This window comes from Aulonocara sp. 'chitande type north' Nkhata Bay, linkage group LG17, assembly GCF_057382095.1.
Source record: "Aulonocara sp. 'chitande type north' Nkhata Bay isolate Kocher_YH1m ecotype deep benthic linkage group LG17, A_spYH_male_GT1.1, whole genome shotgun sequence".
Classification (NCBI taxonomy): Eukaryota; Metazoa; Chordata; class Actinopteri; order Cichliformes; family Cichlidae; genus Aulonocara; species Aulonocara sp. 'chitande type north' Nkhata Bay.
The window spans coordinates 15,575,627-15,597,599 of NC_141360.1; the positions used below are offsets into that span (position 1 = coordinate 15,575,627).

The following is a 21,973-nucleotide window of genomic DNA, read 5'->3' on the forward strand; positions in this document are numbered from 1 at the left end:
CTATAGAACAGCACAAACTGTTTTTGCCTTATATACTACTTTTCCATATATTTGGACATTCCAATAAATCACCTATTTCCCATTTTTCCAGCAAAATATAAAGAGATTAGGGATGGCTTAAAAGTAGTGTCGTGGAATTTTGGATATGGGGATCACAAGGCACAAATCCTCTAACTAAAGGAATAACTCGCCCACTACTGACCATTATTTATGTAGTGAAATAGACTAAAGTTCAGTAATGTGCATTAGCAGGACTCCCTGAGGCTGTAAAAGAGTGTGGACTGATCCACCGCTGAGACAGTCAAGGATGATATCACTGCCTCTCTGTTTTTAATCAGCTCCATATGTCCACTGGGTGTATCTCCAGTTCCACTACCACTGGTCAGCAGGCAGCCAATCAGAATTCAAGGGAACTCTTCTCACATGTCCTGCAGCAGCAAGGAAAAGAGGCTTGGGGGGTGGGATGTAGAGAATTGTTGCCAACAGTTTTCAGATTGAAGCAGAGTAAAGAGGAATGGTGAGCATTCAGTTAATCGCCTAAAGGTTAAATTTTACATCTAAACTAAGAGCAGTACCATTACACTCTGTCTCCATCTTCACTCTGCTGCTTCTTTTCAAACTTAAAATGAATCCTGCAAAGAAACCATAAACTGCAAAAAGCAGAAAAACATGTTGAAATAAACTTAAAGTTGTTATCATGGCACATTTAATACTGTTTTAGTGGCATGCGTTTGGTTTGTAGGTAAATGAGAAGAACACTTGGAAACAGCTGCAGTCTTTGATTTTCAGTTTCTTTACCATCACTGGACAGAAACACAGATACTGTCAGAACAGCTGAAAGAAATAAGCTACACGTGAGTCCAAGGACTTATACACAGCTTTAGAACTTTCTTTTTCTGTGTGGATTTAACACAAGCAGCCATTTATCTTTTACTGAGTCCTTCCATTGGATTTGAGAGACTTTAGTTGTGAATAGGTTTTTATTACTAACACATATCACTACGAAACTGGGCTTGTTTATTACTAACATAAAGAATATGTTTACAACTTTTTTGTTACATTTCTATGTTTAACTTGAGCATACCTTTTCAAAACAAATGTGAATATTTGATAAAAACCTCATTGTTGTGTCATTTTATTTTCATATTAAGAGCCCAGAAAGAAACACATTAGGTAAAACTGTTCCATAAATCAAGCACTCAATGACAATCAATACACTTGTTGGTTAAAAAAGTGCTATAATTTGCAGTAATACAGCAGGAAAGTTCAGAGATGTAAATACAACTGAAGTGGTGATTTCTTGCTCACAAAAAGCAGCCTTTGTTATTGAAGATGAGATTTTATTATTAAATACAAGTTATCAGTAAGAATTTTAAAGACCCCCACACTCAAGGTGATTATATGAAGATAATTTACCTTTTTTTTGCATGGCAGGATTTCTGGAATTTTAACAACAACAACAACAACAACCTTTATTTATAGAGCACATTAAAAGCCTAGGCATACCAAAGTGCTTTACAAAAAAAACAATAAAATAATACAGTTAAGAGCATTAATATCAAATATAATAAGAACAGCAGACAATGTTCACAGTAGAAAGCCACTAATAAAATGGACTGCAGCACATAGATTATAGCAGACCCAGTGCCGCATGATAGAGAACACCAAGAATGAAGGAATAGTAAAAAGTTAATGCAATAGGTCGCAGTTAACAGTCAGCATTTAACGGGTAGAAAAGGCAAGTTCAAAAAGATAAGTTTTAAGGCGTGCTTTAAAAGAAAAAATAGAATCAGACTCCCGAATGCCAATCGGGAGGCTGTTCCATAACTCAGGTGCAGCAAAGGCAAACGATCGATCGCCTCTAGATTTCAACCGAGATCTGGGCTGAACTAACAATAACTGCGAGGATGACCTTAAAGCCCTGGCAGGGACATAAGGGTTTAAAAGTTCCTTAAGATAGGTTGGTGCAGTATTATTGATAATTTTAAAAGTAAGCAGCAAAATTTTAAATTGAATACGGTATTTGATAGGCAGCCAATGCAGCTCAGCAAGAACCGGAGTAATATGGTCAAACTTCTTGGTTTTAGTTAGAATACGTGCCGCAGCATTCTGAACTGTCTGTAATCTATGTAGAAGGGTAACATGGAGACCAGAATAGAGTGAGTTACAGTAATCTAGTCTTGACGTTACAAAAGCATGAATGAGCTTTTCTAAGTCATTATACGGGATATAGTGTCTGGCCCTGGAGATGAGACGAAGCTGATAAAAACTAGATCTGACAACAGCAGACACCTGTTTATCAAGTTTAAAGGATTACAATTAAATATGAAAAGTGTGTGTTTTACATATTACATATGAATCATTTTACATTAATATCATGTAGACAAAGGAAACGTAATCTATAATCTGGTGATTTCCTCTTAATTTAAGTGAAAAGACGACAGTGTGATGAACCTAAAGTAACCTGAAATTTCGATATTCCTCAGTGCCTTCATCCTGTGTAGTCTCACCTACATAAAAATGTTGATTACTGTGATTATGGATGAAGTGTTATGGATAAGAAAGCACAAATACTTTAGGGTCAAACTTCCTTAGCTTCTATACTGTCAAACAAAATCATAATCTTTGACAGGAGCTAAAATATCAACCTGTAATTGCTTCCACTTTTTCAAAAGCATGATCAAAGGGTCTGAGGTTACATATTTATTTAAAAAATTCCACTAACCTGAGTCTTAGTCCCAAGTTTAGAATATTATTAATATGAAAAAATAATTAATGCACGGGCAGCTTTCTATTTTTTTTTCTAGTTTCCAACCACGTCTTTCTTCAGCACCTTAACATGAACTTAATGATATTAATCTGCAACAAGGCAGCAAAGTCTGGTTCAGAGAACATGATTATTTCTGCACTGTTATGTCTTCATTTCACAGTGCGGCTCCTGTTTTTAGATTTGTTGGATGTTTATTGTCGAAAGTTTCCAAATGTAGAAAACATAACTATAAGGATATGTCTGAAAGAGTGTCTAACCCTGATGATCATTGCACTAAACACCTTTATTTTAATCCTTCTTTAAAAACATTCGTTACATCTGAATAACACCGGCGACACAACAGCTGTTATTCCAGTATTTGGAGTGTCCCCACTGTAAGGGTTCATTCAGACGATGCTCTATAAATATAAGAACTTCTGTGAGGCAATTTAGGAAACACTTGATTCGCTTTAGTTGGCTAAAAGAAAGTTGGTGTTGTTGCTGCTTCCTTTTTGGATCTCTTTGACCATGTTGTGGAGTTTCTGGGAGAGGGCCACCTAGTGGAAGAGAAAGCCACAGGCATAGGTAAAGAAATCTTTCACAATCTGTGAGAGTTAATTTCTGCATCTTAGTGAAGGACTAAGTTGGTCTGTACTCTTGCATTCAGTACAGCTTGTACTGAGAGACTTACTGTGTAGGAATCCGGCTTCTGCAGTCTCTTGTGCCGAGGGTGCAGAGTCTGGAGGGAGCGCTGGACCTTTGCTCTAGTTTCTGCAGTGCTGCACAAAGGCTGTGTGACCTAGAAAATGTTGGAGACACTCATAAAGGCAAAGCTCCCACACACTATAGTGGCTTGTTTGGTACTGTTTAGTACATGAAGTGTGATTTTTTTTTAATAGTTTTTAAAGAAAGTACTTTTCTTTGCTGTTATATTACATACGTTTGGTGTTCTTTGTAAACTTATTAGTCACTGATTAAAAATCTAAATGGAAAATCTTTAAGATACAAAGCTTAAAAAAAAAGTATGTATTCAGTGTGATTATCCCACAATTCTTCATAAGCTGTCTGCTAATGTTTGAGAGAGCGGCCCATCCTCACCTGTCCTTTACTAAACACTTCCTGACGCAGACAGGTGACCCGAGCTGGAGTGACTGAGAGGGCGGTGTGGTTGCATCCCAGGGGGTAACAGCTCAGTGGGAGTCCCGCCTCTGGAGGAGACTCCACCGCCAGACATACCACGTCTAGAAATGGATGACCTGCAGAGGAGAAAGGACAGAAACCAATTATAGATTTACAGGAACATATTCATTTCTGCCTAAAGGGACGATCATACTGCCATTCACGGACCTGTCTCTGATCATTTATAACAAGTAATTTGTGGCGTTCCTGTTGTTGTGCCACACAGAGAAAGAAGCTCAGCTGCAGCAGGTAGTACTCAATTCTCACCTTCAGGATCTATTAGCCGGTAGACAGCTTTCCTCCCAGGAACAGTGCTCTTTTCTGGGTCCTCACTGACCTTCATCCTGGGTCTTCCTCTCACCTCCACCAGCTAATGAACAGAGGAACAAACAAAACCATACAGGTGTTAAACATGGCAGGAGAGGAGAGAGGCTAGTAAGTGTGAATTCTCATTAAATCACCTTATATACACAGCCAAGGGAAGGTTGTTTTGTGCAAGTCACCAGATGTGTTCCAACACCAACTACACTGATCGCGTTCTCCTAAGACAATGACACATCAAGCTGACATGGAAAGGTCTTGCAGGGAGTCACTTTTACAAGTCACAAAATTTGACTGACTCCTAATGAATTACCCTGTATGGCCACTCAATTTACCTTACTGTTGACTTCAGCCAAGCTCTCTTCTGAGATGTTATTAGTCCCAACGATGATCAGGGAATCAAAAGCAGGAATGGAGAATCTGCAGAGATGAAATGAACAATAAGAGAGGAATCAAAAAGCAGTGACACAAAATTAGACGCGAGCCACAGCTCTCTGGAGGAGTCAGAACATATCTCACTGTAAGTTTAAAGACAGACGGGAGGACACCTTACTCACTGCTCGCTGCAGAGTCTGAAGACACGGTGCACATCAAGGGACTGCTTGCAAAGGTCCCCGCTGTCAAGACGAACCCCCACCGGCCTGTAGCCCAGCTCACACAGTACCAGTGCCACAGCACAGAAGTTCAAGATGCCGCTGCTGAAATTATATTTACACACAGAATAGATGAGATCATTGAACTGCTTTGTGTTTAGCTTTGTTTAATGGAAACAAAGCTAGGGAATGGAGAAAAGACAAGGCTTAAAAGAGAAGGGCCAGTCAGTGATATCAATTCCTTCGTCCTCCAGGAGCTGACTGCATACTCTCATCACATGAAACTGATACCTAATGTAAGTCAGGGTGCCACTGCCTAGCCTGTACAAGTCTGTGTCCTTCCATGGATATGCCTCCCCTGACCATCAATGACCCACCACCAATCCAGTCATGTTTAATGATTTTACATAACATTCCCCACAGCTTCTCCAGACACATCAGTCACATGTGCTCAGGGTGAACCTGCTCTTAAACTGAAAATCACAGGGCACCAGTGGTGGACCTGTCAGTTCTAATATTGTATGGAAAATGCTAATTGTGCTCCAAGGTCATCAGGCACTCTTGTGAAGTCTGTTTGTGATTGTTAGCTCAGAGACATTCACACCAGTGGCCTGTTGAAGGTCATTTCATAGGACTATGGCATCACTCATCCTGTTCCTTATTGCGCAAAAGAGCAGATACAGGTCCTGCTGGTGGGTTAAAGACCTTTTCCTGCACAGTCCAGCTCTCCTAGAGCAACCGCCTGTCTCCTGGAATCTCTTCCATGCACTTCAAACTTTGCTGGAAGACCCAGCCTACCTTGTGATAGACTGATGTGGAGTTGGATTACCTCTACAACATCAATTCGTAGGGTCCAGGTATCACCTCATGCTAAAAGTAGTGACTCTGACTGTAGCCAAATGCAAAACCAATGAATAAATCAGTCAGAAAAGATGAGGGAAAAATGTCAGTGGCCTCCACCTTTGTTTTGGGGCTTGTCTCATTATTTTAACTCTAATCCCAGAAGTTTCAGTGACTAGATGCTTTATTCTGATTAAAAAGTGTTCCTTTAGTTTTTAGAGCTTCTTAGTTTTCTGGCTTTCATTAGCCAAACTGCCAATTTGTCAGCTTTATCTCATATATGCAGTGTAAACTTTAACTTTAACTTAATGTAAGGCAGGAGTTACCAGCCAACACTGTAGCTGTCAATCACTGGGAGGAAGTTCTGAGGATACGCGATGGCATAAGACAAGAAAGCAGCCAGCTCTCCCTCATGGATCTTCCCTGGCTCTGCTCCCAGAAGATCACACACACGACTCAGCCAGCCTTTTGTTAAAGAAATGATATCGACTGGATTATGCTCCCCGTTCACCGCCGAAAGTGTCTGTAAAGAGACAAACAAGACGTTTAAGAGTTTGTTAAATGCAATAGAGCATTTCAGTTACCAAATTACAACATAAGGAGAGCCTAACGTGTGCCTCTCCTGTGAAACCAGCCCTCAGGAGACTGATACCCTCTCTACTTTTGAAATTAGGGTTCAAATGGGAGCTGAATCTTTTGAACCATCCCGTAGTTTTGGTGGTGATAACTCAGGTGGCTGGGGACTGTGGTGTTTATATGCCACTGGTGCACGTCATTCATTTTCATTTGTCAACTCTCTCTGGTAGTTTGTGTTTTTTGGACGGACCGAATCCCGGGCCCAGGGGCCCACTGTCAGGGGGTGCCCCACCCCCTAGAAGGGGCCCGACCAAGTCCCGGGCGCCAGGCCTTGTCAAGCAGCCACTGGGAGTGAGCCAGTACATACCTGAGCGCCCAGTCCCAGACACCGGGAACCACCAACACACGAGGGCATCAGGCACCGGCAGGGAGTGTGGTAAGACAGGGGGGGGGGGGGGGGGGTGTCCTCCTCACTGTCGCCGAGTGGTCTGATTCTTGCATTCTCTCTAATATTACATCACCTTTACCTTACATAAACTCCCAGACCAGCTTTTTTGGTAGACCTTGCTAGTATAGTAATGTTTTAATTCGCTTAATTGCATTGCTGCCATAATTGCATTGCTGCCATGTGATTGGCTCATAGGATATTTGCATTAATGAGTCGTGGAACATGTCACAGCTGATCTTTACAAACCCTGCCGAGTGTAAAATGGAAGTCATGTTCTGGTTTGCCAGTATAAACACATAAGATGTGTAGCTCAATTATCTGAATGGTATGGTTCCATTCAGATGACGTAAAGACAGAGTGCACATACTCACTTGCGGCCACACTTCCTCCAGGGAGGTAAAAGAAGTTACGTACGAGTGTGCCATGGTCCCTGCAACTGGGATTCCAAACAGGAAACCAGCCTGAACATTACTGGTAAGATCAAACCCTGAAAGATGGAATAAAGTCTCTGTGTGTATGCAGAACAGAAGAAAATCATTTCCACATTATTTCATGCATTATTTCAACATAAAACATGCTGGTTTTTGTTCATTTGATGTCATATAGTAATGTTCTTTGGGAATTTCAGTAAATACTGCAGACACGCTGTGTAAGACAGCATGGAAATGAAGTCCAGATCGCTACCTTCCTTCAGAGGTTACAGATGGATGCTTTTATCCTCTCATTAAGACAGGCGTCCTCTTCATGAGTTTCGTTGGATGGAATGCCAATATCAAAAAAATCACATTTCTGATTTTTGATATTGGCATTTAAAAAAAAATATATATATATAGGAAAGCAGCCTTTAAGTGACAACTCCACAAATGTGCCAAGTTATCTGTCGAGATCTGGGAGGATCAAAACAAAGTAATCACACAGCAATCACCTCCGATGTGTGTGTATCGGGAGGCGGTGAGTCCTCCATCTGGACCCTGAGCCCTCCTGAGGCCCATTTCCAGCAGCTTCCTCTTAGGGCCTGCCGCCAGACGGAAACGGGCAGCATTAGTGCAGACCAGACTGACAACAGAGAAGAGAGAGGACACTGAAGCAACAGTCCATTATATAAATTTAGCTTTGCTTCAATGAAGCTACAGTATATGACATTTATATTCCATGAAAGCAACAAACAAAATATCGCAAATAAGCTTATTTACATTTTCCCAAATATGAAATAGAATTCTTCAGAAATATATTTCCTAAGGTCCTCGGGGTGAACGCAGTAGCTTTAAAGATGGCACAACATGGGAAAATAACCAGGACGTTACTTTTCCAGGAAAGACAGAAATATGACTATGTATTACCTGGCATAGTTGACAAGACACAATAGACTTGTCTCCAGTAGTTGTACCACAGCCAGTGGACCAGCCACTTCCATGAGAGGCACCTGAAGATATGATGACATGCAGCACTAGTTAGTCCCTCAGACTGTGACCTTTGAACCTCAGTTTAACCTTAAAGACTCATAGCTCACCCTGGCAAAGACCACAGTGCCTTCGGGGACGGAATGGAGCGTTACACCCGAACAGTCGAGGCATCGCAGAAACTGGAAGAAGGCAGGGTCAGTGTCTGGAGGCATGACAGAGCGCAGGAACTCCACATCTGGATCCATGAACACAAAATGTTAACACAACCCTGTAACACTCTCCTGACTCACTTCTCTGTTTGTCCTCCTGTCTCACGCACCTACACTCACAGGAACAGAAAAAAAATAAAAATAAATCACATCGTTTCCTGTAAATCAGTGGTGCGACTATAACGAAGGTTAGACTAAACATGTTTGTTGCACAAGTGTGGCACAGTGATCCTGTCTTAGCGCTGATTACTTTTCACCTGTGCAGCTGCTAAAGTTTTAAAAAGTGCATTAATTCAAGTATTGCAAAGAAATTGGTGGTTTTACTTAACTGATGATGTTATGCTACTTTAGACCATACTTTTGTGGTAGAGAAAATAGATTTCCTGTTTTTACTCAAGTACACGTTCCAACACATGTATAGAAGAAACATCATAGGTCCACCACTTTGAAGGCAGTGTGAAACAGTGCTCCTCTGCTGTGTACTACTGTGCAAACCTCATCACTTTCAAACACTGAAACAGTCCTATATCAAAGCGAGGGAAGCACATTAACATTAGTTACTGGGATAGGTAGCAACATCTAATGCAGTCATGTTATCCGATACTGATGCTGGACTGGCATATCTGTGTATCCAAAATCAACAGTGGTCCCACTCGGACTGACTGCTGTCACTCTCATACAGACAGACAGAGCACTAACACCTCGCAGTCAGTCTGAGTAGATGTGCAGTGGGCTACAGATGATTTGCTTATATTCCTACATAAAGCCAAGGTTGCAGAGCCCCTGTGTGCCTTTTGCGGTTAAATCGGTCCTGGAGTAGCAAAGCTGCTGCTGGTGGAACAAATAGTAACACGATCATACGATTAATGGTGGTATTCTTAACGGCTTTGGGGAAACTGGACTTTACGAACTTAAAGAAGCACAGTTGCTTCTTGGGCTTCTGTAAGTTTTCACAAGTCACTACTTTCTCTTTTCCAGTTCTTAAGAAATAATAAGTAGTATTGCGCAACCAGTTCTGTATGCCTACCAGAGCTCCACGGGAGAGAAACGTGACTGTCAGCGGATTAATAACGAGACTTTTATTATTTAATCTAGCGTTTATGTCCAGTTTGTAGTCAGTGACAGTAACATGTAGTTAGTTGATCTCCTCACCTTCGTCTGCGAAGCGAAAGCTGCGCAGGAACAGCAGGCAGTCGTGCACCCCGGCGAACAGCGAGAAGCCTCCGCCGAACGGATTGTCCCTGAAGAAGAGATCGAACACGGCGTGCTCGTCGTGGCGACCGGCCCGCCAGTACGCATACGCCATGGTGAACTGGTACAAGTCGGTGAGCAGCGGGGGAACCCGCTCCCGGATACACCGCTCCATAACCCCGCTGCACGTGCTGCTGCTGGACGGCGCTGCCATGTTCTCCCAGGGCGATGCCGAGACCTCTGGGACTTGCAGTTCTCCCACCGACTCCTTTACCCCCTGAGGCAGAGACGGAGCGGGGCAGCTGGGAGATACAGCCACGGCTCACGTTGTTGCATTAAAGACTTTTCAGTTAGTCTCTTTGTTGGCGTACATTTATGGTCTAGTGATTCCCATTAGTGTCAGCCCGTGTCACGAGTCATGCGCTTAACCTAACGCAATTTTGGATGATGAAAACTGGATTCACTTTCAAAATATCGCGTCCATGTGGCCACCTGCTGTGAAGGAGCGAGATCCTTCAGCTCGCAATGTAAAAACCCACCATCTATGCATATATTGCAACTACAAAATTAGTCTTTATTTATAATGAGCCATGAAAATGTTGGAATATCTTATTTGATTATTTCTAATTTCTGACTAAATTTATTCCAAAATGTCAGCAAGCATCCTCTGGTTTTAACCTTATTCAAGATTCTTTATTTGTCAGTTGCATAGTTATGAACAGGGTTGGTCAAGTTACTTGAAAAAAGTAATCAGTAACTAATTACTGATTATTACCCCCCAAAAGTAATCCTGTTACCCTACTGATTACTTATTTTTGAAAGTAATTAGTTACTTAGTTAATCTTTAAAAACATTTACACCATTTTTCTGCATAATCCATCATATAAAATGTAATCAAATGAAAAAGTCTCTTTTTAAAACTTGTTTTATTAGTTTTAATTTTTAAACTTTATGCATCAAGCAAAACTTTAATTATATGCAACATTCTCTGACTGGAAGAAATTTGTTTAACATTTAAACCTATTTTCTGCACATTCCAGCATATAAAAAATAGGCTTTTGTGTTTAAACTCACACTTTCAAACAGATGCTGTAAAAGTTTTCTTCGAACAGCAGACGCTAATGTTTTTGTCACTTACGGAATCAAACTCAAAGTAAGGTCAGTACTTCCACACTTTAAATGCTGCACGGTCATACTCTCTCTCTCGAGATATATTATAGTATCCATTATATTATCCATTGTTGATCTGCACGCAGCTGTTGCCACGAATGCCGCACTCGCTTAGGTCACTGTCGTGAGACACTCACACACAAAAAAAATCATGGTTTTAGTAATGCAGTAACGCAGCGTGCTCACGGGAAAGTAACAGTAAACGAATTACCTTCTTTGCAATAGTAATCCCTGTCTTTACTCATTACTTGAAAAAAGTAATCGGATTACACTAACGTGTTACTTGTAACGCGTTACTGCCCATCTCTGGTTATCAACAATCTAGTAATGACTGGTCTTAGTTTGTTCTCTGCAGGCCACTATGTCAAGCTGAAATTAAATCTGGCAATGAGCTAGAGTCATGTGAAAAAGTCTTCCCGTGACTCTATGCAGTCCTATGAAAAACTAACACATCCTTAGTGCTTCCATAGGTAATTGAGAGGGCCAGTCACAGCAGGAGTTGTTTTAACACACTCCCACAGTGTTCCCAGACTTGAACATCACACAAATTTACTCCAAGGTCATACTGCTTTATGCTTAGAGAACATTAAAAAAAACAACAACCATAAAGCCACAGGCCTCTGGATTTTAAATGTTAACCATTATGACAAGAGAATGTAGATAAAAAAGAAAGAACAAGCATGTCTTGTTTGGAAGGTTGCTATGAGAAAGTCTCTTCTCTCTAAAAAGAACATGGTAGTACGACTTAGATTTGCAGAGTTGCACCTGAACAAATCTCAAGACTTTTGGAACAATGTCTTTTGGACAGATAAGAGCAAAGTGGAGAAGTTTAGTTGTAATACACAGCACAGTGGTGAAGGGTTAATGATTTGGGCTTGTGCACCCATAGGACCTGAGCGGTTTGCAGCAGGAGCCTATCCCAGCTGAAACAGGGGAAGAGGCACCAGTCTGTCGGAAAGCTAACACAGAGGGGCAGACTATTCAAACTCACATTCACATGCATGGGCAATGTACAATCATTAGTTAACCCAGTGGTTCCCAAACTTTTTTTGCTGGCCCCCCTTTGTTTTACAAGAAAAATGTTCGCCCCCCCCCCCCCCCCACCGCGTGCACGCGCGCACGCACACGCACTAACACATCCTCCAACCACACACACCCATATTTTGCTCCATTGCGGTTTATTTCACACCTCAAACATTTAGTAAACAATTAAGCAAATACAAGTAACCTGCAATAAATTACAGGTAGTAAGAAAATAAACTACTAACTCTTTTACGCTACGTCCACATCTACACGGGTATTTTTGAAAACGCAGCTGTTTCTATGCGTTTTGACCTTTCGTCCACACGTAAACGGCGTTTCGAATCACCGAAAACGGAGATTTTTTTTAAAACTCCTTTTTTGCGTTTACGTGTGGACGAGAAATACAGAGTTCATCATGCAACGTCAAAGGTATGTGCCTTTTTCCACATCACCCTGTGCGCCACGTTATTGTTTACATGAGATGAATTGCAGACTGGCAGATAGAGACAAATGTGTTAATCTGACCATCTTCAGGTTTTACAGGCTTACATTTACACACGCAGTTACTGTCCCTCCATTTACAAAGGCAGAGGCGTCACGGTGTAATTATTTTACATGTAGTTGTTTTTTTTCTGTGTAATAATATTCAACATTGCTATCAATACATTTTTCAAAAAATGCCTCTCTGAGCAAAACAGGTTTAAAACATAAATAACGGTGGGATACTGTTTGTCCGTGATTTGAACCGGGGGAACAAATCGTGGCAGGATCAGCTTGATATCATTTGTATCCCACTGTAACTTTACTCTATAAAGTATAGTATGTATATCTCCAAAATGTCAGGAGTAGTTAGTCATTACAAGAAGTGTTTGTGAACTAAATCACGAATGTGGGATACTGTTTGTCCGTGATTTAAACAGCCCAGCGCTGCTCCCGACGAAGGGAAAACCAATTCTGCAGTGGAGACCTACCTTGGCACTTGTGCAGGTGAAACCAAAGGGAAGATATGCTTCACCATATTTTCTAGTCTTTGGCTTAGAATGAAGTTGGTTTGGAAACATATTCAGCGATGCTTCATCTACTGCTTTGCGTTTCTGTAGGCGCCCATGCTAGCAGTGTCCAAGCATTTTGTTTTTTGTGTGACAAAAATAAACTGAAAACTAAACCTTGGAATATGTTATTAGTTTAATTCCAAAATATTTCCAAAGCACACTTCAGTTCACACTGCTTGTGATTTTACAGTGTTCAAATGAATACTCTTAGACTTTGCATTCAACACAATGAATGCATTTGTATCACGTTTCAACTTTTAAAAGTGAGGCTACATCTGAATCTTTCTTTAAAAGGAATTGCACCTAAATTTGCAAAAACTGTAACTATAATATGATATATACAACTGTTAAAAAAAACTCAGTTTTACACCACATTCTATTGTGATACAACAACTTGGATTTCTTTTCAAGTTTCCTCAGGAGAACAGCTTAATTAATAGAACAGAAGTATAAATAATATCCTTCCTAAAATACGCATATCTCAGGACTGTGGGAAAGAGCAAGAGGAGGAAACCCACGTAGGCACAGGAAGACCACAACAGAGCAAATAACCCACAGAAAAGTCCCAGCCTGGATTTGAACTGGGTACCTTCTTGCTGCAATGTAACAGTCCTAAACACTAGACAGCTGTACTCTTTTGACTGTCTGGATAATTTCATCGCTTCAGGCACATAAACCGAATTCAAATGTGACACCTTTAGTGGGCTACAGCCTCAAACACGGAGACAAAAGAAGGCATTTCTTTGTTTGCAAGCCAAAAAAATGTTGGAGCTATTATTCATTAGTGATTCTCATTTCTCACACATCCCATCCCTAAGAAGATTTTAAACTCAGTCTGGAATCATTACCAAATTATCCCACTTCTCCCTGGTGTCCATTGCCCTGCTCAGCTACAGGGAAGTATCCTGCAAGCTCATTGGTCAGTGCGTGCTTCTGTCCTGCCCATACAAAGTATGTAGGCTGTCCTGACTGGTCTCGCTCTTGTGTATACACAAAGAAGGGGCTGAGTTCAATTGCCAGAGCCGACCTGACCAGGCCGACTCCACCTGAAAGCTCTGAGCAGGGGTGGTAAACTCGCCCGCTGACAGGATGCATGTACAGCGCCTCGGGGCGGAACAGGACGGAGAGTTTCTCTGCGCCGCCACAGTATGATAGCAGCTCCTGCTCGCCCTGCGGTCCAGTGGGGCTCTGCAGCAGGTGGGTGAAGACCACAGGTCGGTCATCGCAGCGCAGGAAATTCCTCTCCCTGCCGCACAGTGACAGGAAGGGGAAGTCATCCTCGTAACGACCACTATGATTCATGCGCAGACGAGTGAAGAAGAAGACTAGGAATTCCTTATCTGGTAACAAAAAACAAATAAATAAAAAATGAGGGCATCAGTAATGGTCTCACAAGTGGTATTAATGCAATTTACTTGAAATTAAAATAATTCAACTGTATATGAACATCGCACTACATTTTGTATAAAACTTTTTTAGTATAACATAAGAATGTGATATTAAATCCATAATTAAATGTCACAGTTTATCATCTCAGTGTAACACAATTTAAATGTCTCTCAAGGATTATCACAAAGTAAATTTTTTTTTCTTTTCCCAGTTTAATGTACAACACTACAATGTATTCAAGCTGGCTGCAATTTAAGTGAATTGCGAATTGTGAAATGTCACAAGTTACCTCTCATTTCTTTAGTCTGGTTCCTTGCATCCAAGAATCCAGACATTTTTATAATTAACTGAAATACCTGGTATAAGTGGTCTCAAGCACTTATTTTCTGAAGTATTTCTACATCATGTGTTTAATGTACATAGCTAAGGACCGGCCGCATATGTAATACACCTTATAAGTTGTTTTTAATTTAAAAAGCGCAAATGGTTCAAATATAACCATTTAACATTTGTACATGAATAACAGTAAGACAGAAGGAATAAATAACAAACAGGAGAAATATATACAATCAAAAAGGAAATAAAGGCACACACTGGAGAACAAAGTGCTTGGAAGCAGTGCATTATCACGTGTATCATTCTTGTAAGTGGTCTGAATGGTGAGGTTTACTCAGACCATAGCTCATATTGGTGAGGATGGTGGGCAGGGGTGGGGTGTGGGAGAACAATTTTTGTTAACAGTCTAAATGTCCCAGGGAAGAACCTGTTCATGAGTCTGGAGGTGTGGGACATCCTGGGCTCAGTAGTGGAGTACAAAACACCCAGGCAGTAGGACGGCTCGCTCTCCACTGAGGTGTGGTAGAAGACCAGCGGCAGCTTCTGGTCCAGGTTATTCTTCCTCAGGATGCTTAGAAAGTGCAGCTGCTGTTGGGCCTTCTGCTTGAAACACTTCATGGCTACAGACGTAAGGGCTATGGGTCTGTAGTCATTGAGGCGGTCTATTCCAGTCTTTTGGAGGATGGAAATGATGGCTAAGGCAGACAGGTGGGAATGGTGGCATGAGTCGGGGAGAGGTTGAACAGCATGGTGAGGATTCCCTGACAGTTGTTTCACGCAGGCTTTAACAACATCCCATGGGATGCCGTCAGAGCCGTCAGTTCTCCTGGGGTTCACCGCAAGGTTTGATCCACTTCAGAGAAAGTTTCATCAATGCTGCCTAACAGCAGCTAACAATGGTAAAACAGCACCGCTAACCAACAGAAAAATTCAGGACATCCTCATCACCTCATCTCAATATCATGTCATCTGACAGATGTGAGCTTAAGTGATTCATTGATGTGTATCAGACTCCATTCACAAAGTTTTGCAGCATCCTCCAGAATAAACAGATGTGGACACTCAGAATTCTGATGTTTGAGGTAAATAGTGGACTGACTGCCTGCTCTTACTACAGATTAACGCTGGCCAGAGTTGTTTGTTCTACAGAAGTCACTAAAGCTACGATAATGCACCTGATTTGGGAGGCGTAAGAAAACAGAAATCAGTCAACTGCAATCTACCAGCATATAGCGGTGATATTTTACACGCTGTACCTTTAAAAAAAAAAAAAAAAAAGAAGAAGAAGAAGAAGAAGAAGAAGAAGAAGAAGAAGAAGAAGAAGAAGAAGAAGAAGAAGACATTCTTAAGGATGGGAAAAAGGGGTGTGACCATTACACCAGAACCGGACTGAAAAATCAATGACAACTGGTCGTATGGAGTGATGAATACAAACTTTACATTTTGGGCTCAAATTGTCGGCAGTATGTACTGAGGATACCAAACGGGACGGAAGAACAAAACACTATCTTCCCTGAGCCTGGACCTCAGAATTAATGAAGGGATGAGAACAAAAGAGTGCCAAAATCCAAGAGAGAGAGGTTCCAAGCTCGTTAGAATTATACAAACTGTTTATGCCTTAAACTGTATTTCCATGCATGTTTGGATATTTTAATAAATCGTTACATACATTGCCCATTTTCAATTATAAAGAAATGATGGGCCAGTCAAGAGTTTTGCTGTGTACTGTAACGCTGTCATTTCTTAATGTCAAAATAAATAATAAGTCTGTGCTGTATGTTTCTTGGTTACCTTTAAAGCAGGTGACAAAGTTTTTCACTTTGGTATCATCGAGGAAAAGCTGCAAGTAGAGGAATGAAAGTTAACATGATATTTACTGCTAAAGGGAGACTCCGGATGTTTACTTTTTGAAGAGCTAGTTTACTTTCTTACCTGTCCTTGATGGTCGATATAGTAGAAGTATTCTCGGATGCGTGGTGTGGGGCTCTGGCCCTGGACGTACGTAGCGGTCGCTCTGGAGGCGGTTAAGCCGGCTGGTCCGCGGCGCAGAGCGGCCAGAGCTCTGGCGCTGAAAGCCGCGGTCCGGAGGAACAACATAACCGAGTAATAGTAAATAGGCTCCGTATTAAACACGGGAACCGAAAATGTGGTGTTTCACAAACGACAGCCTGTGTGTTTCTGCTATTTGCACACCTTACACAACTCAGATTAAAGCCCCAAGTGTTTACAATCGAACAAACGTTACCCGGAAGTGTTTAAGTGGTGCAATGTGGTCATTTATTTTCTGCTGCCACCTAGTGGATGATATCATGCACACGTTTGAAATGCAGATGTAACGCGCGTATATTTCATGAGAGGCTCGACAAATTAGAAAAGAATAATAGAATTCTAATTGTAATCTTTACATATTAAATACCTGTGTTGTTATTTTACTTGGCCGTATCTAAAAATGTAGTGAAACAGACATTTTTAGACTGTAGATAAGAATCAGGTCATCCTAAAAAAAAAATCTGATGTGTTTGACTTGTCGGTTTGCGGTAGAAAAATGTGAAGTCCAACTCCAAGGTTATGATAGATGGATGAAGCCTTTATTTGTCACATTTGTTTTTTTACAATTATTATTGTTTTGTTCTTATTCTTTCAGTTTTATCAAATACTATTTGGTCTTTATTATCAGTCAATCAGACTTTATTGCTTTTTTTATGTCAGTTCTTTCAGTGCTAAATGTACAGCACCCGTTCTGCAATGTCTGATTCGGCTGGTTCATATTGAACACCATGTAAAATCTCTCACATCAGCTAAAAGTGAAGATGTTTGAGAAGATATAGCCATAGCAATTTTTAAAAAAAAGGCCAGGTGTACAGCATAGACAAAGTGAAGGTAAGAACAAAATACAGAGTATAACACATATGTATATGGATGTTACATGTTTGACAGTGACTGGTTGCATTAGTTGGTACTAACCTCATAACCACAGAGTACATATTGTTTCTTTTACAATGTTAGCTCATTGTATATTAACTGCTAAAGAAAGAGTGATCAGGTTTATTTGAATGCACCCTCTACAGGGAGTGCAGAATTATTAGGCAAGTTGCATTTTTGAGGAATAATTTTAATATTGAACAACAACCATGTTCTCAATGAACCCAAAAAACTCATTAATATCAAAGCTGAATGTTTTTGGAAGTAGTTTTTAGTTTGTTTTTAGTTTTAGCTATTTTAGGGGGATATCTGTGTGTGCAGGTGACTATTACTGTGCATAATTATTAGGCAACTTAACAAAAAACAAATATATACCCATTTCAATTATTTATTTTTACCAGTGAAACCAATATAACATCTCCACATTCACAAATATACATTTCTGACATTCAAAAACAAAACAAAAACAAATCAGCGACCAATATAGCCACCTTTCTTTGCAAGGACACTCAAAAGCCTGCCATCCATGGATTCTGTCAGTGTTTTGATCTGTTCACCATCAACATTGCGTGCAGCAGCAACCACAGCCTCCCAGACACTGTTCAGAGAGGTGTACTGTTTTCCCTCCTTGTAAATCTCACATTTGATGATGGACCACAGGTTCTCAATGGGGTTCAGATCAGGTGAACAAGGTGGCCATGTCATTAGTTTTTCTTCTTTTATACCCTTTCTTGCCAGCCATGCTGTGGAGTACTTGGACGCGTGTGATGGAGCATTGTCCTGCATGGAAATCATGTTTTTCTTGAAGGATGCAGACTTCTTCCTGTACCACTGCTTGAAGAAGGTGTATTCCAGAAACTGGGAGTTGAGCTTGACTCCATCCTCAACCCGAAAAGGCCCCACAAGCTCATCTTTGATGATACCAGCCCAAACCAGTACTCCACCGCCACCTTGCTGGCGTCTGAGTCGGACTGGAGCTCTCTGCCCTTTACCAATCCAGCCACGGGCCCATCCATCTGGCCCATCAAGACTCACTCTCATTTCATCAGTCCATAAAACCTTAGAAAAACCAGTCTTGAGATATTTCTTGGCCCAGTCTTGACGTTTCAGCTTGTGTGTCTTGTTCAGTGGTGGTCGTCTTTCAGCCTTTCTTACCTTGGCCATGTCTCTGAGTATTGCACACCTTGTGTTTTTGGGCACTCCAGTGATGTTGCAGCTCTGAAATATGGCCAAACTGGTGGCAAGTGGCATCTTGGCAGCTGCACGCTTGACTTTTCTCAGTTCATGGGCAGTTATTTTGCGCCTTGGTTTTTCCACACGCTTCTTGCGACCCTGTTGACTATTTTGAATGAAACGCTTGATTGTTTGATGATCACGCTTCAGAAGCTTTGCAATTTTGAGACTGCTGCATCCCTCTGCAAGATATCTCACTATTTTTGACTTTTCTGAGCCTGTCAAGTCCTTCTTTTGACCCATTTTGCCAAGGGAAAGGATGTTGCCTAATAATTATGCACACCTGATATAGGGTGTTGATGTCATTAGACCACACCCCTTCTCATTCCAGAGATGCACATCACCTAATATGCTTAATTGGTAGTAGGCTTTCGAGCCTATACAGCTTGGAGTAAGACAACATGCATGAAGAGGATGATGTGGACAAAATACTCATTTGTCTAATAATTCTGCACTCCCTGTAGGAAGTTGGATTTAGATTAAGCCAGTACATTTGCAGTGCATCAGTCTCATTGTACTGTTCATGCATTTATTGTTAGCTGTTCCACTTTGGAGACAGAAGAGGAACTCAGCCTGCAGCAGCAGACAGACTGGTAGAAGAGGAGCTCCGACCTGTCTGGATCAGATCCCAGATACACATCAACAACTCAAGAGTTCATTCAAGGTGTAATTTTGGTTGCTAACGGGGCCAATGGCGCGATATGGCAGCCTCACTTCTGTCAGTCTGCCCCAGGGCAGCTGTGGCTACAACTGTAGCTGCCTCCACCAGTGTGTGAATGTGAGAGTGAATGAATAGTGGAATTGTAAAGCGCTTTGAGTGCCTTGAAAAGCGCTATATAAATGCAATCCATTATTATTATAACATTGTTGCGTGTGTGTGTGTTACCCAAAAAGCCATTTTGCAGGACAGAGAAATCAAAGCAATTCTTATAATTAGTATTTAAATGCATTCAGTTTGTTTGTTGGACGACAAAGAATCACTGAACACCGCCGTTTAAATTGTTAGAGCTATAGCAGGAAGTTGCCTTTATCTTTAATAATGTACCAAACTTTTTAAACCATCTTAAAAAAAAAAAAAGATAAAATGTCAAAGAAAACAACTCCTCAAGAACTTGTTTTTAAGTTTGTAGTTGGAACCCATTGTAGCAGGAAGCAGGTATTTAGGGCACCTGGACTAAGACATTAAGGATTTCTTATGAAGTACAAGCTTCTTTTTTCCCTTTTTGCAACCCTCCTCCATTCCACCTCCATTCTTACTTTTGCATATTAAAGGTAAGAATTGTGTTTGATTTGAACCAAAAACTTCCCCACATAGAGCACCTTGTAATAAAATAAAATGCATATAAAAGTTCTTCCTGCTTAATGTTCAGGATCATTAGTTAGAGCAGTTGCACTGGTGAAACATTTTAATTTCATTACGGACACCTGCTTTTAAGTCTACCAGTTCAGTTTGATTCATCCATCCATCAGTTCTCTTATTCAGTTCACTGGGGAGCTGGAGCTTATCCCATACACACCAGGGAAATGTCGCTGGTAACCTGCTAATCTAACCCCACCAACTGCATGTATTTGGACCGTTGGAGGAAGTTCAAGTACCTGGATAGAACCCATGCAAACACAGGGAGAAAATGCAAACCGAGTTCAATTCATATAGCACCAAATCACAACAACAGCTGCCTCGAGGTGCTAAGTCAAAATATGCACAAAGGGTAAAATGATGGACAGGGGTTCAAAATCTAAATATATCATTAGGATAGTACCAAAAAACCCCAAAAAACAGAGTTGGTAACATAACAGGCTCTGAAATGGCACGTTTGCTGTGGCTGCGGGTACCATTATAGGATAGGTCTTGAAGTAATCAACTGCTCCTGTATTAAACACGGCTTCCCAGTCATAATAAAAGCTCCTGGTGAAATTTAAAAAAAAAATTTTTTTATTTGAGAGCATTTGCGTACGTGCTTGTCATTCTGTCTATAAAAATGATTGCTCAAAAGGTTTTCAATAAATTCTGAAAAAAAGTGTGTTGCATTGCATTTGGATAGTACTTGTTTTGTATTGAATTCTATTCCTTTAAAAGTGAATAATGCCCTGAGAGTCAATTGCCTTGGTGGCTGACTTGGCCTCAGGATGTCGCCAGGCAAGAATCAAGCGCACCCAAAGGGAATCAGTGATCATGTGCGCAGCAGAGGGGGAGTGAGAGACGAAAGGAGCAGCGGCAGAGCATGGCAGTTGGTGTTGTGTGATTACACGTGCGTTATTTAACCTGTAAGTGTGATTAGCTTTGACGGGTTAACTAGTATGATAATAGCTATAGTTGTCTGTGCATGTTAAAGTTATGCCTCGGTATATTGATACCATATTGGTAGGATTATTTAATTATTTAATTAATTTGTTAATGCCAGTGGCCAGAATGTCCTGCAATAATTACATCAAGCCGTTAAAGGATTTTTCTTTTGTTTATTGTTTAGTTTAACTGCTGTTAGCTTGCCATGTTCTTGCCTTACTACTAGTAACTTGTAGTGATGGGTCGTTCGCGAACGAAATGGCTCTTAGAGCCGACTCTTTGACGTGAACGACGCGAGCCGGCTCCTTATCGCGAGCCGTCACATTTTTTTTTTTTTTTGTTTTTTTTCCCCCTCTTTCTCTCACCCTCTCTCTCTCGCACTTTTTTTCCGCTTCACTCTGCACGCGAGTCTTGTGCTTTATGCTGGGCAGAGGGGGGAGGGGCGGTAGTTACACTCTTTGGAGTTGACTTCACGCCGCAATGCATTATGGGAGCGCAGCGCCATTTTCGGGGTCTACGAATCAAACCAAACACACTGTGTTAGAACGACGACTACAAGAAAGATGCTTAAAAGCAGCTCAAAAGAGAATGAACTGTATAGAGACCGATTTCATTCAGAGGCAAAGCAGCGGTACTTGCAGAAAATAGCCTGCATTGGAAATGTGAACCCGTATGAAATACGGCCGTGGAGTAGAAACCCTGAAGACCAACCGCTATTGATGTAGCCTGACATATTCTCGTACCTTGTCTGTGGAGTCAGCGCGTACAAGTCGTCATTCAAGCAAAGGTAAGTCAGCTCGAGTACTGCGAGTGAAATGTGTTTGATTTCCCTGCAAACATTCAGATTAGTGCAGCATAAATTCATTCATGAGGGGAAATTACAGTGAGAACATGTGGAGGCTGTTAGAGGGATAACATAGTGAGTTCAGTGCATTGATGTGACACTGTCCTGAAGGATTGTTATTCTTTATGGTTAAAGAAATTGCACTAATTTATTCATATTTATTATAAATAATCCTAATTATACATCTTGCTTCCATGTTTGTATCTTGTGT

The 21,973-nt window shown here is 41.1% G+C and overlaps 2 protein-coding genes across 2 annotated transcripts; both read right to left on the reverse strand.

Moving 5' to 3' along the window:
• Window positions 1-854: 854 nt before the first annotated feature.
• On the reverse strand, window positions 855-9,971 carry naprt (nicotinate phosphoribosyltransferase). Its single transcript, XM_086270390.1, has 13 exons — window positions 9,471-9,971; window positions 8,217-8,344; window positions 8,047-8,129; window positions 7,632-7,762; window positions 7,078-7,193; window positions 6,009-6,205; window positions 4,807-4,947; window positions 4,585-4,669; window positions 4,390-4,470; window positions 4,196-4,298; window positions 3,848-4,005; window positions 3,441-3,548; window positions 855-3,306 (listed from the first exon to the last, which is right to left on the reverse strand). Exons 1-13 carry the CDS (start codon window positions 9,721-9,723, stop codon window positions 3,220-3,222), a joined length of 1,671 nt encoding a protein of 556 aa, XP_086126516.1. The 5' UTR covers window positions 9,724-9,971; the 3' UTR covers window positions 855-3,219.
• Window positions 9,972-11,920: 1,949 nt separating this feature from the next.
• On the reverse strand, window positions 11,921-16,725 carry lg17h8orf82 (linkage group 17 C8orf82 homolog). The gene is made up of 3 exons (XM_086269855.1): window positions 16,412-16,725; window positions 16,271-16,319; window positions 11,921-14,094 (listed from the first exon to the last, which is right to left on the reverse strand). Exons 1-3 carry the CDS (start codon window positions 16,574-16,576, stop codon window positions 13,607-13,609), a joined length of 702 nt encoding a protein of 233 aa, XP_086125981.1. The 5' UTR covers window positions 16,577-16,725; the 3' UTR covers window positions 11,921-13,606.
• Window positions 16,726-21,973: the final 5,248 nt, after the last annotated feature.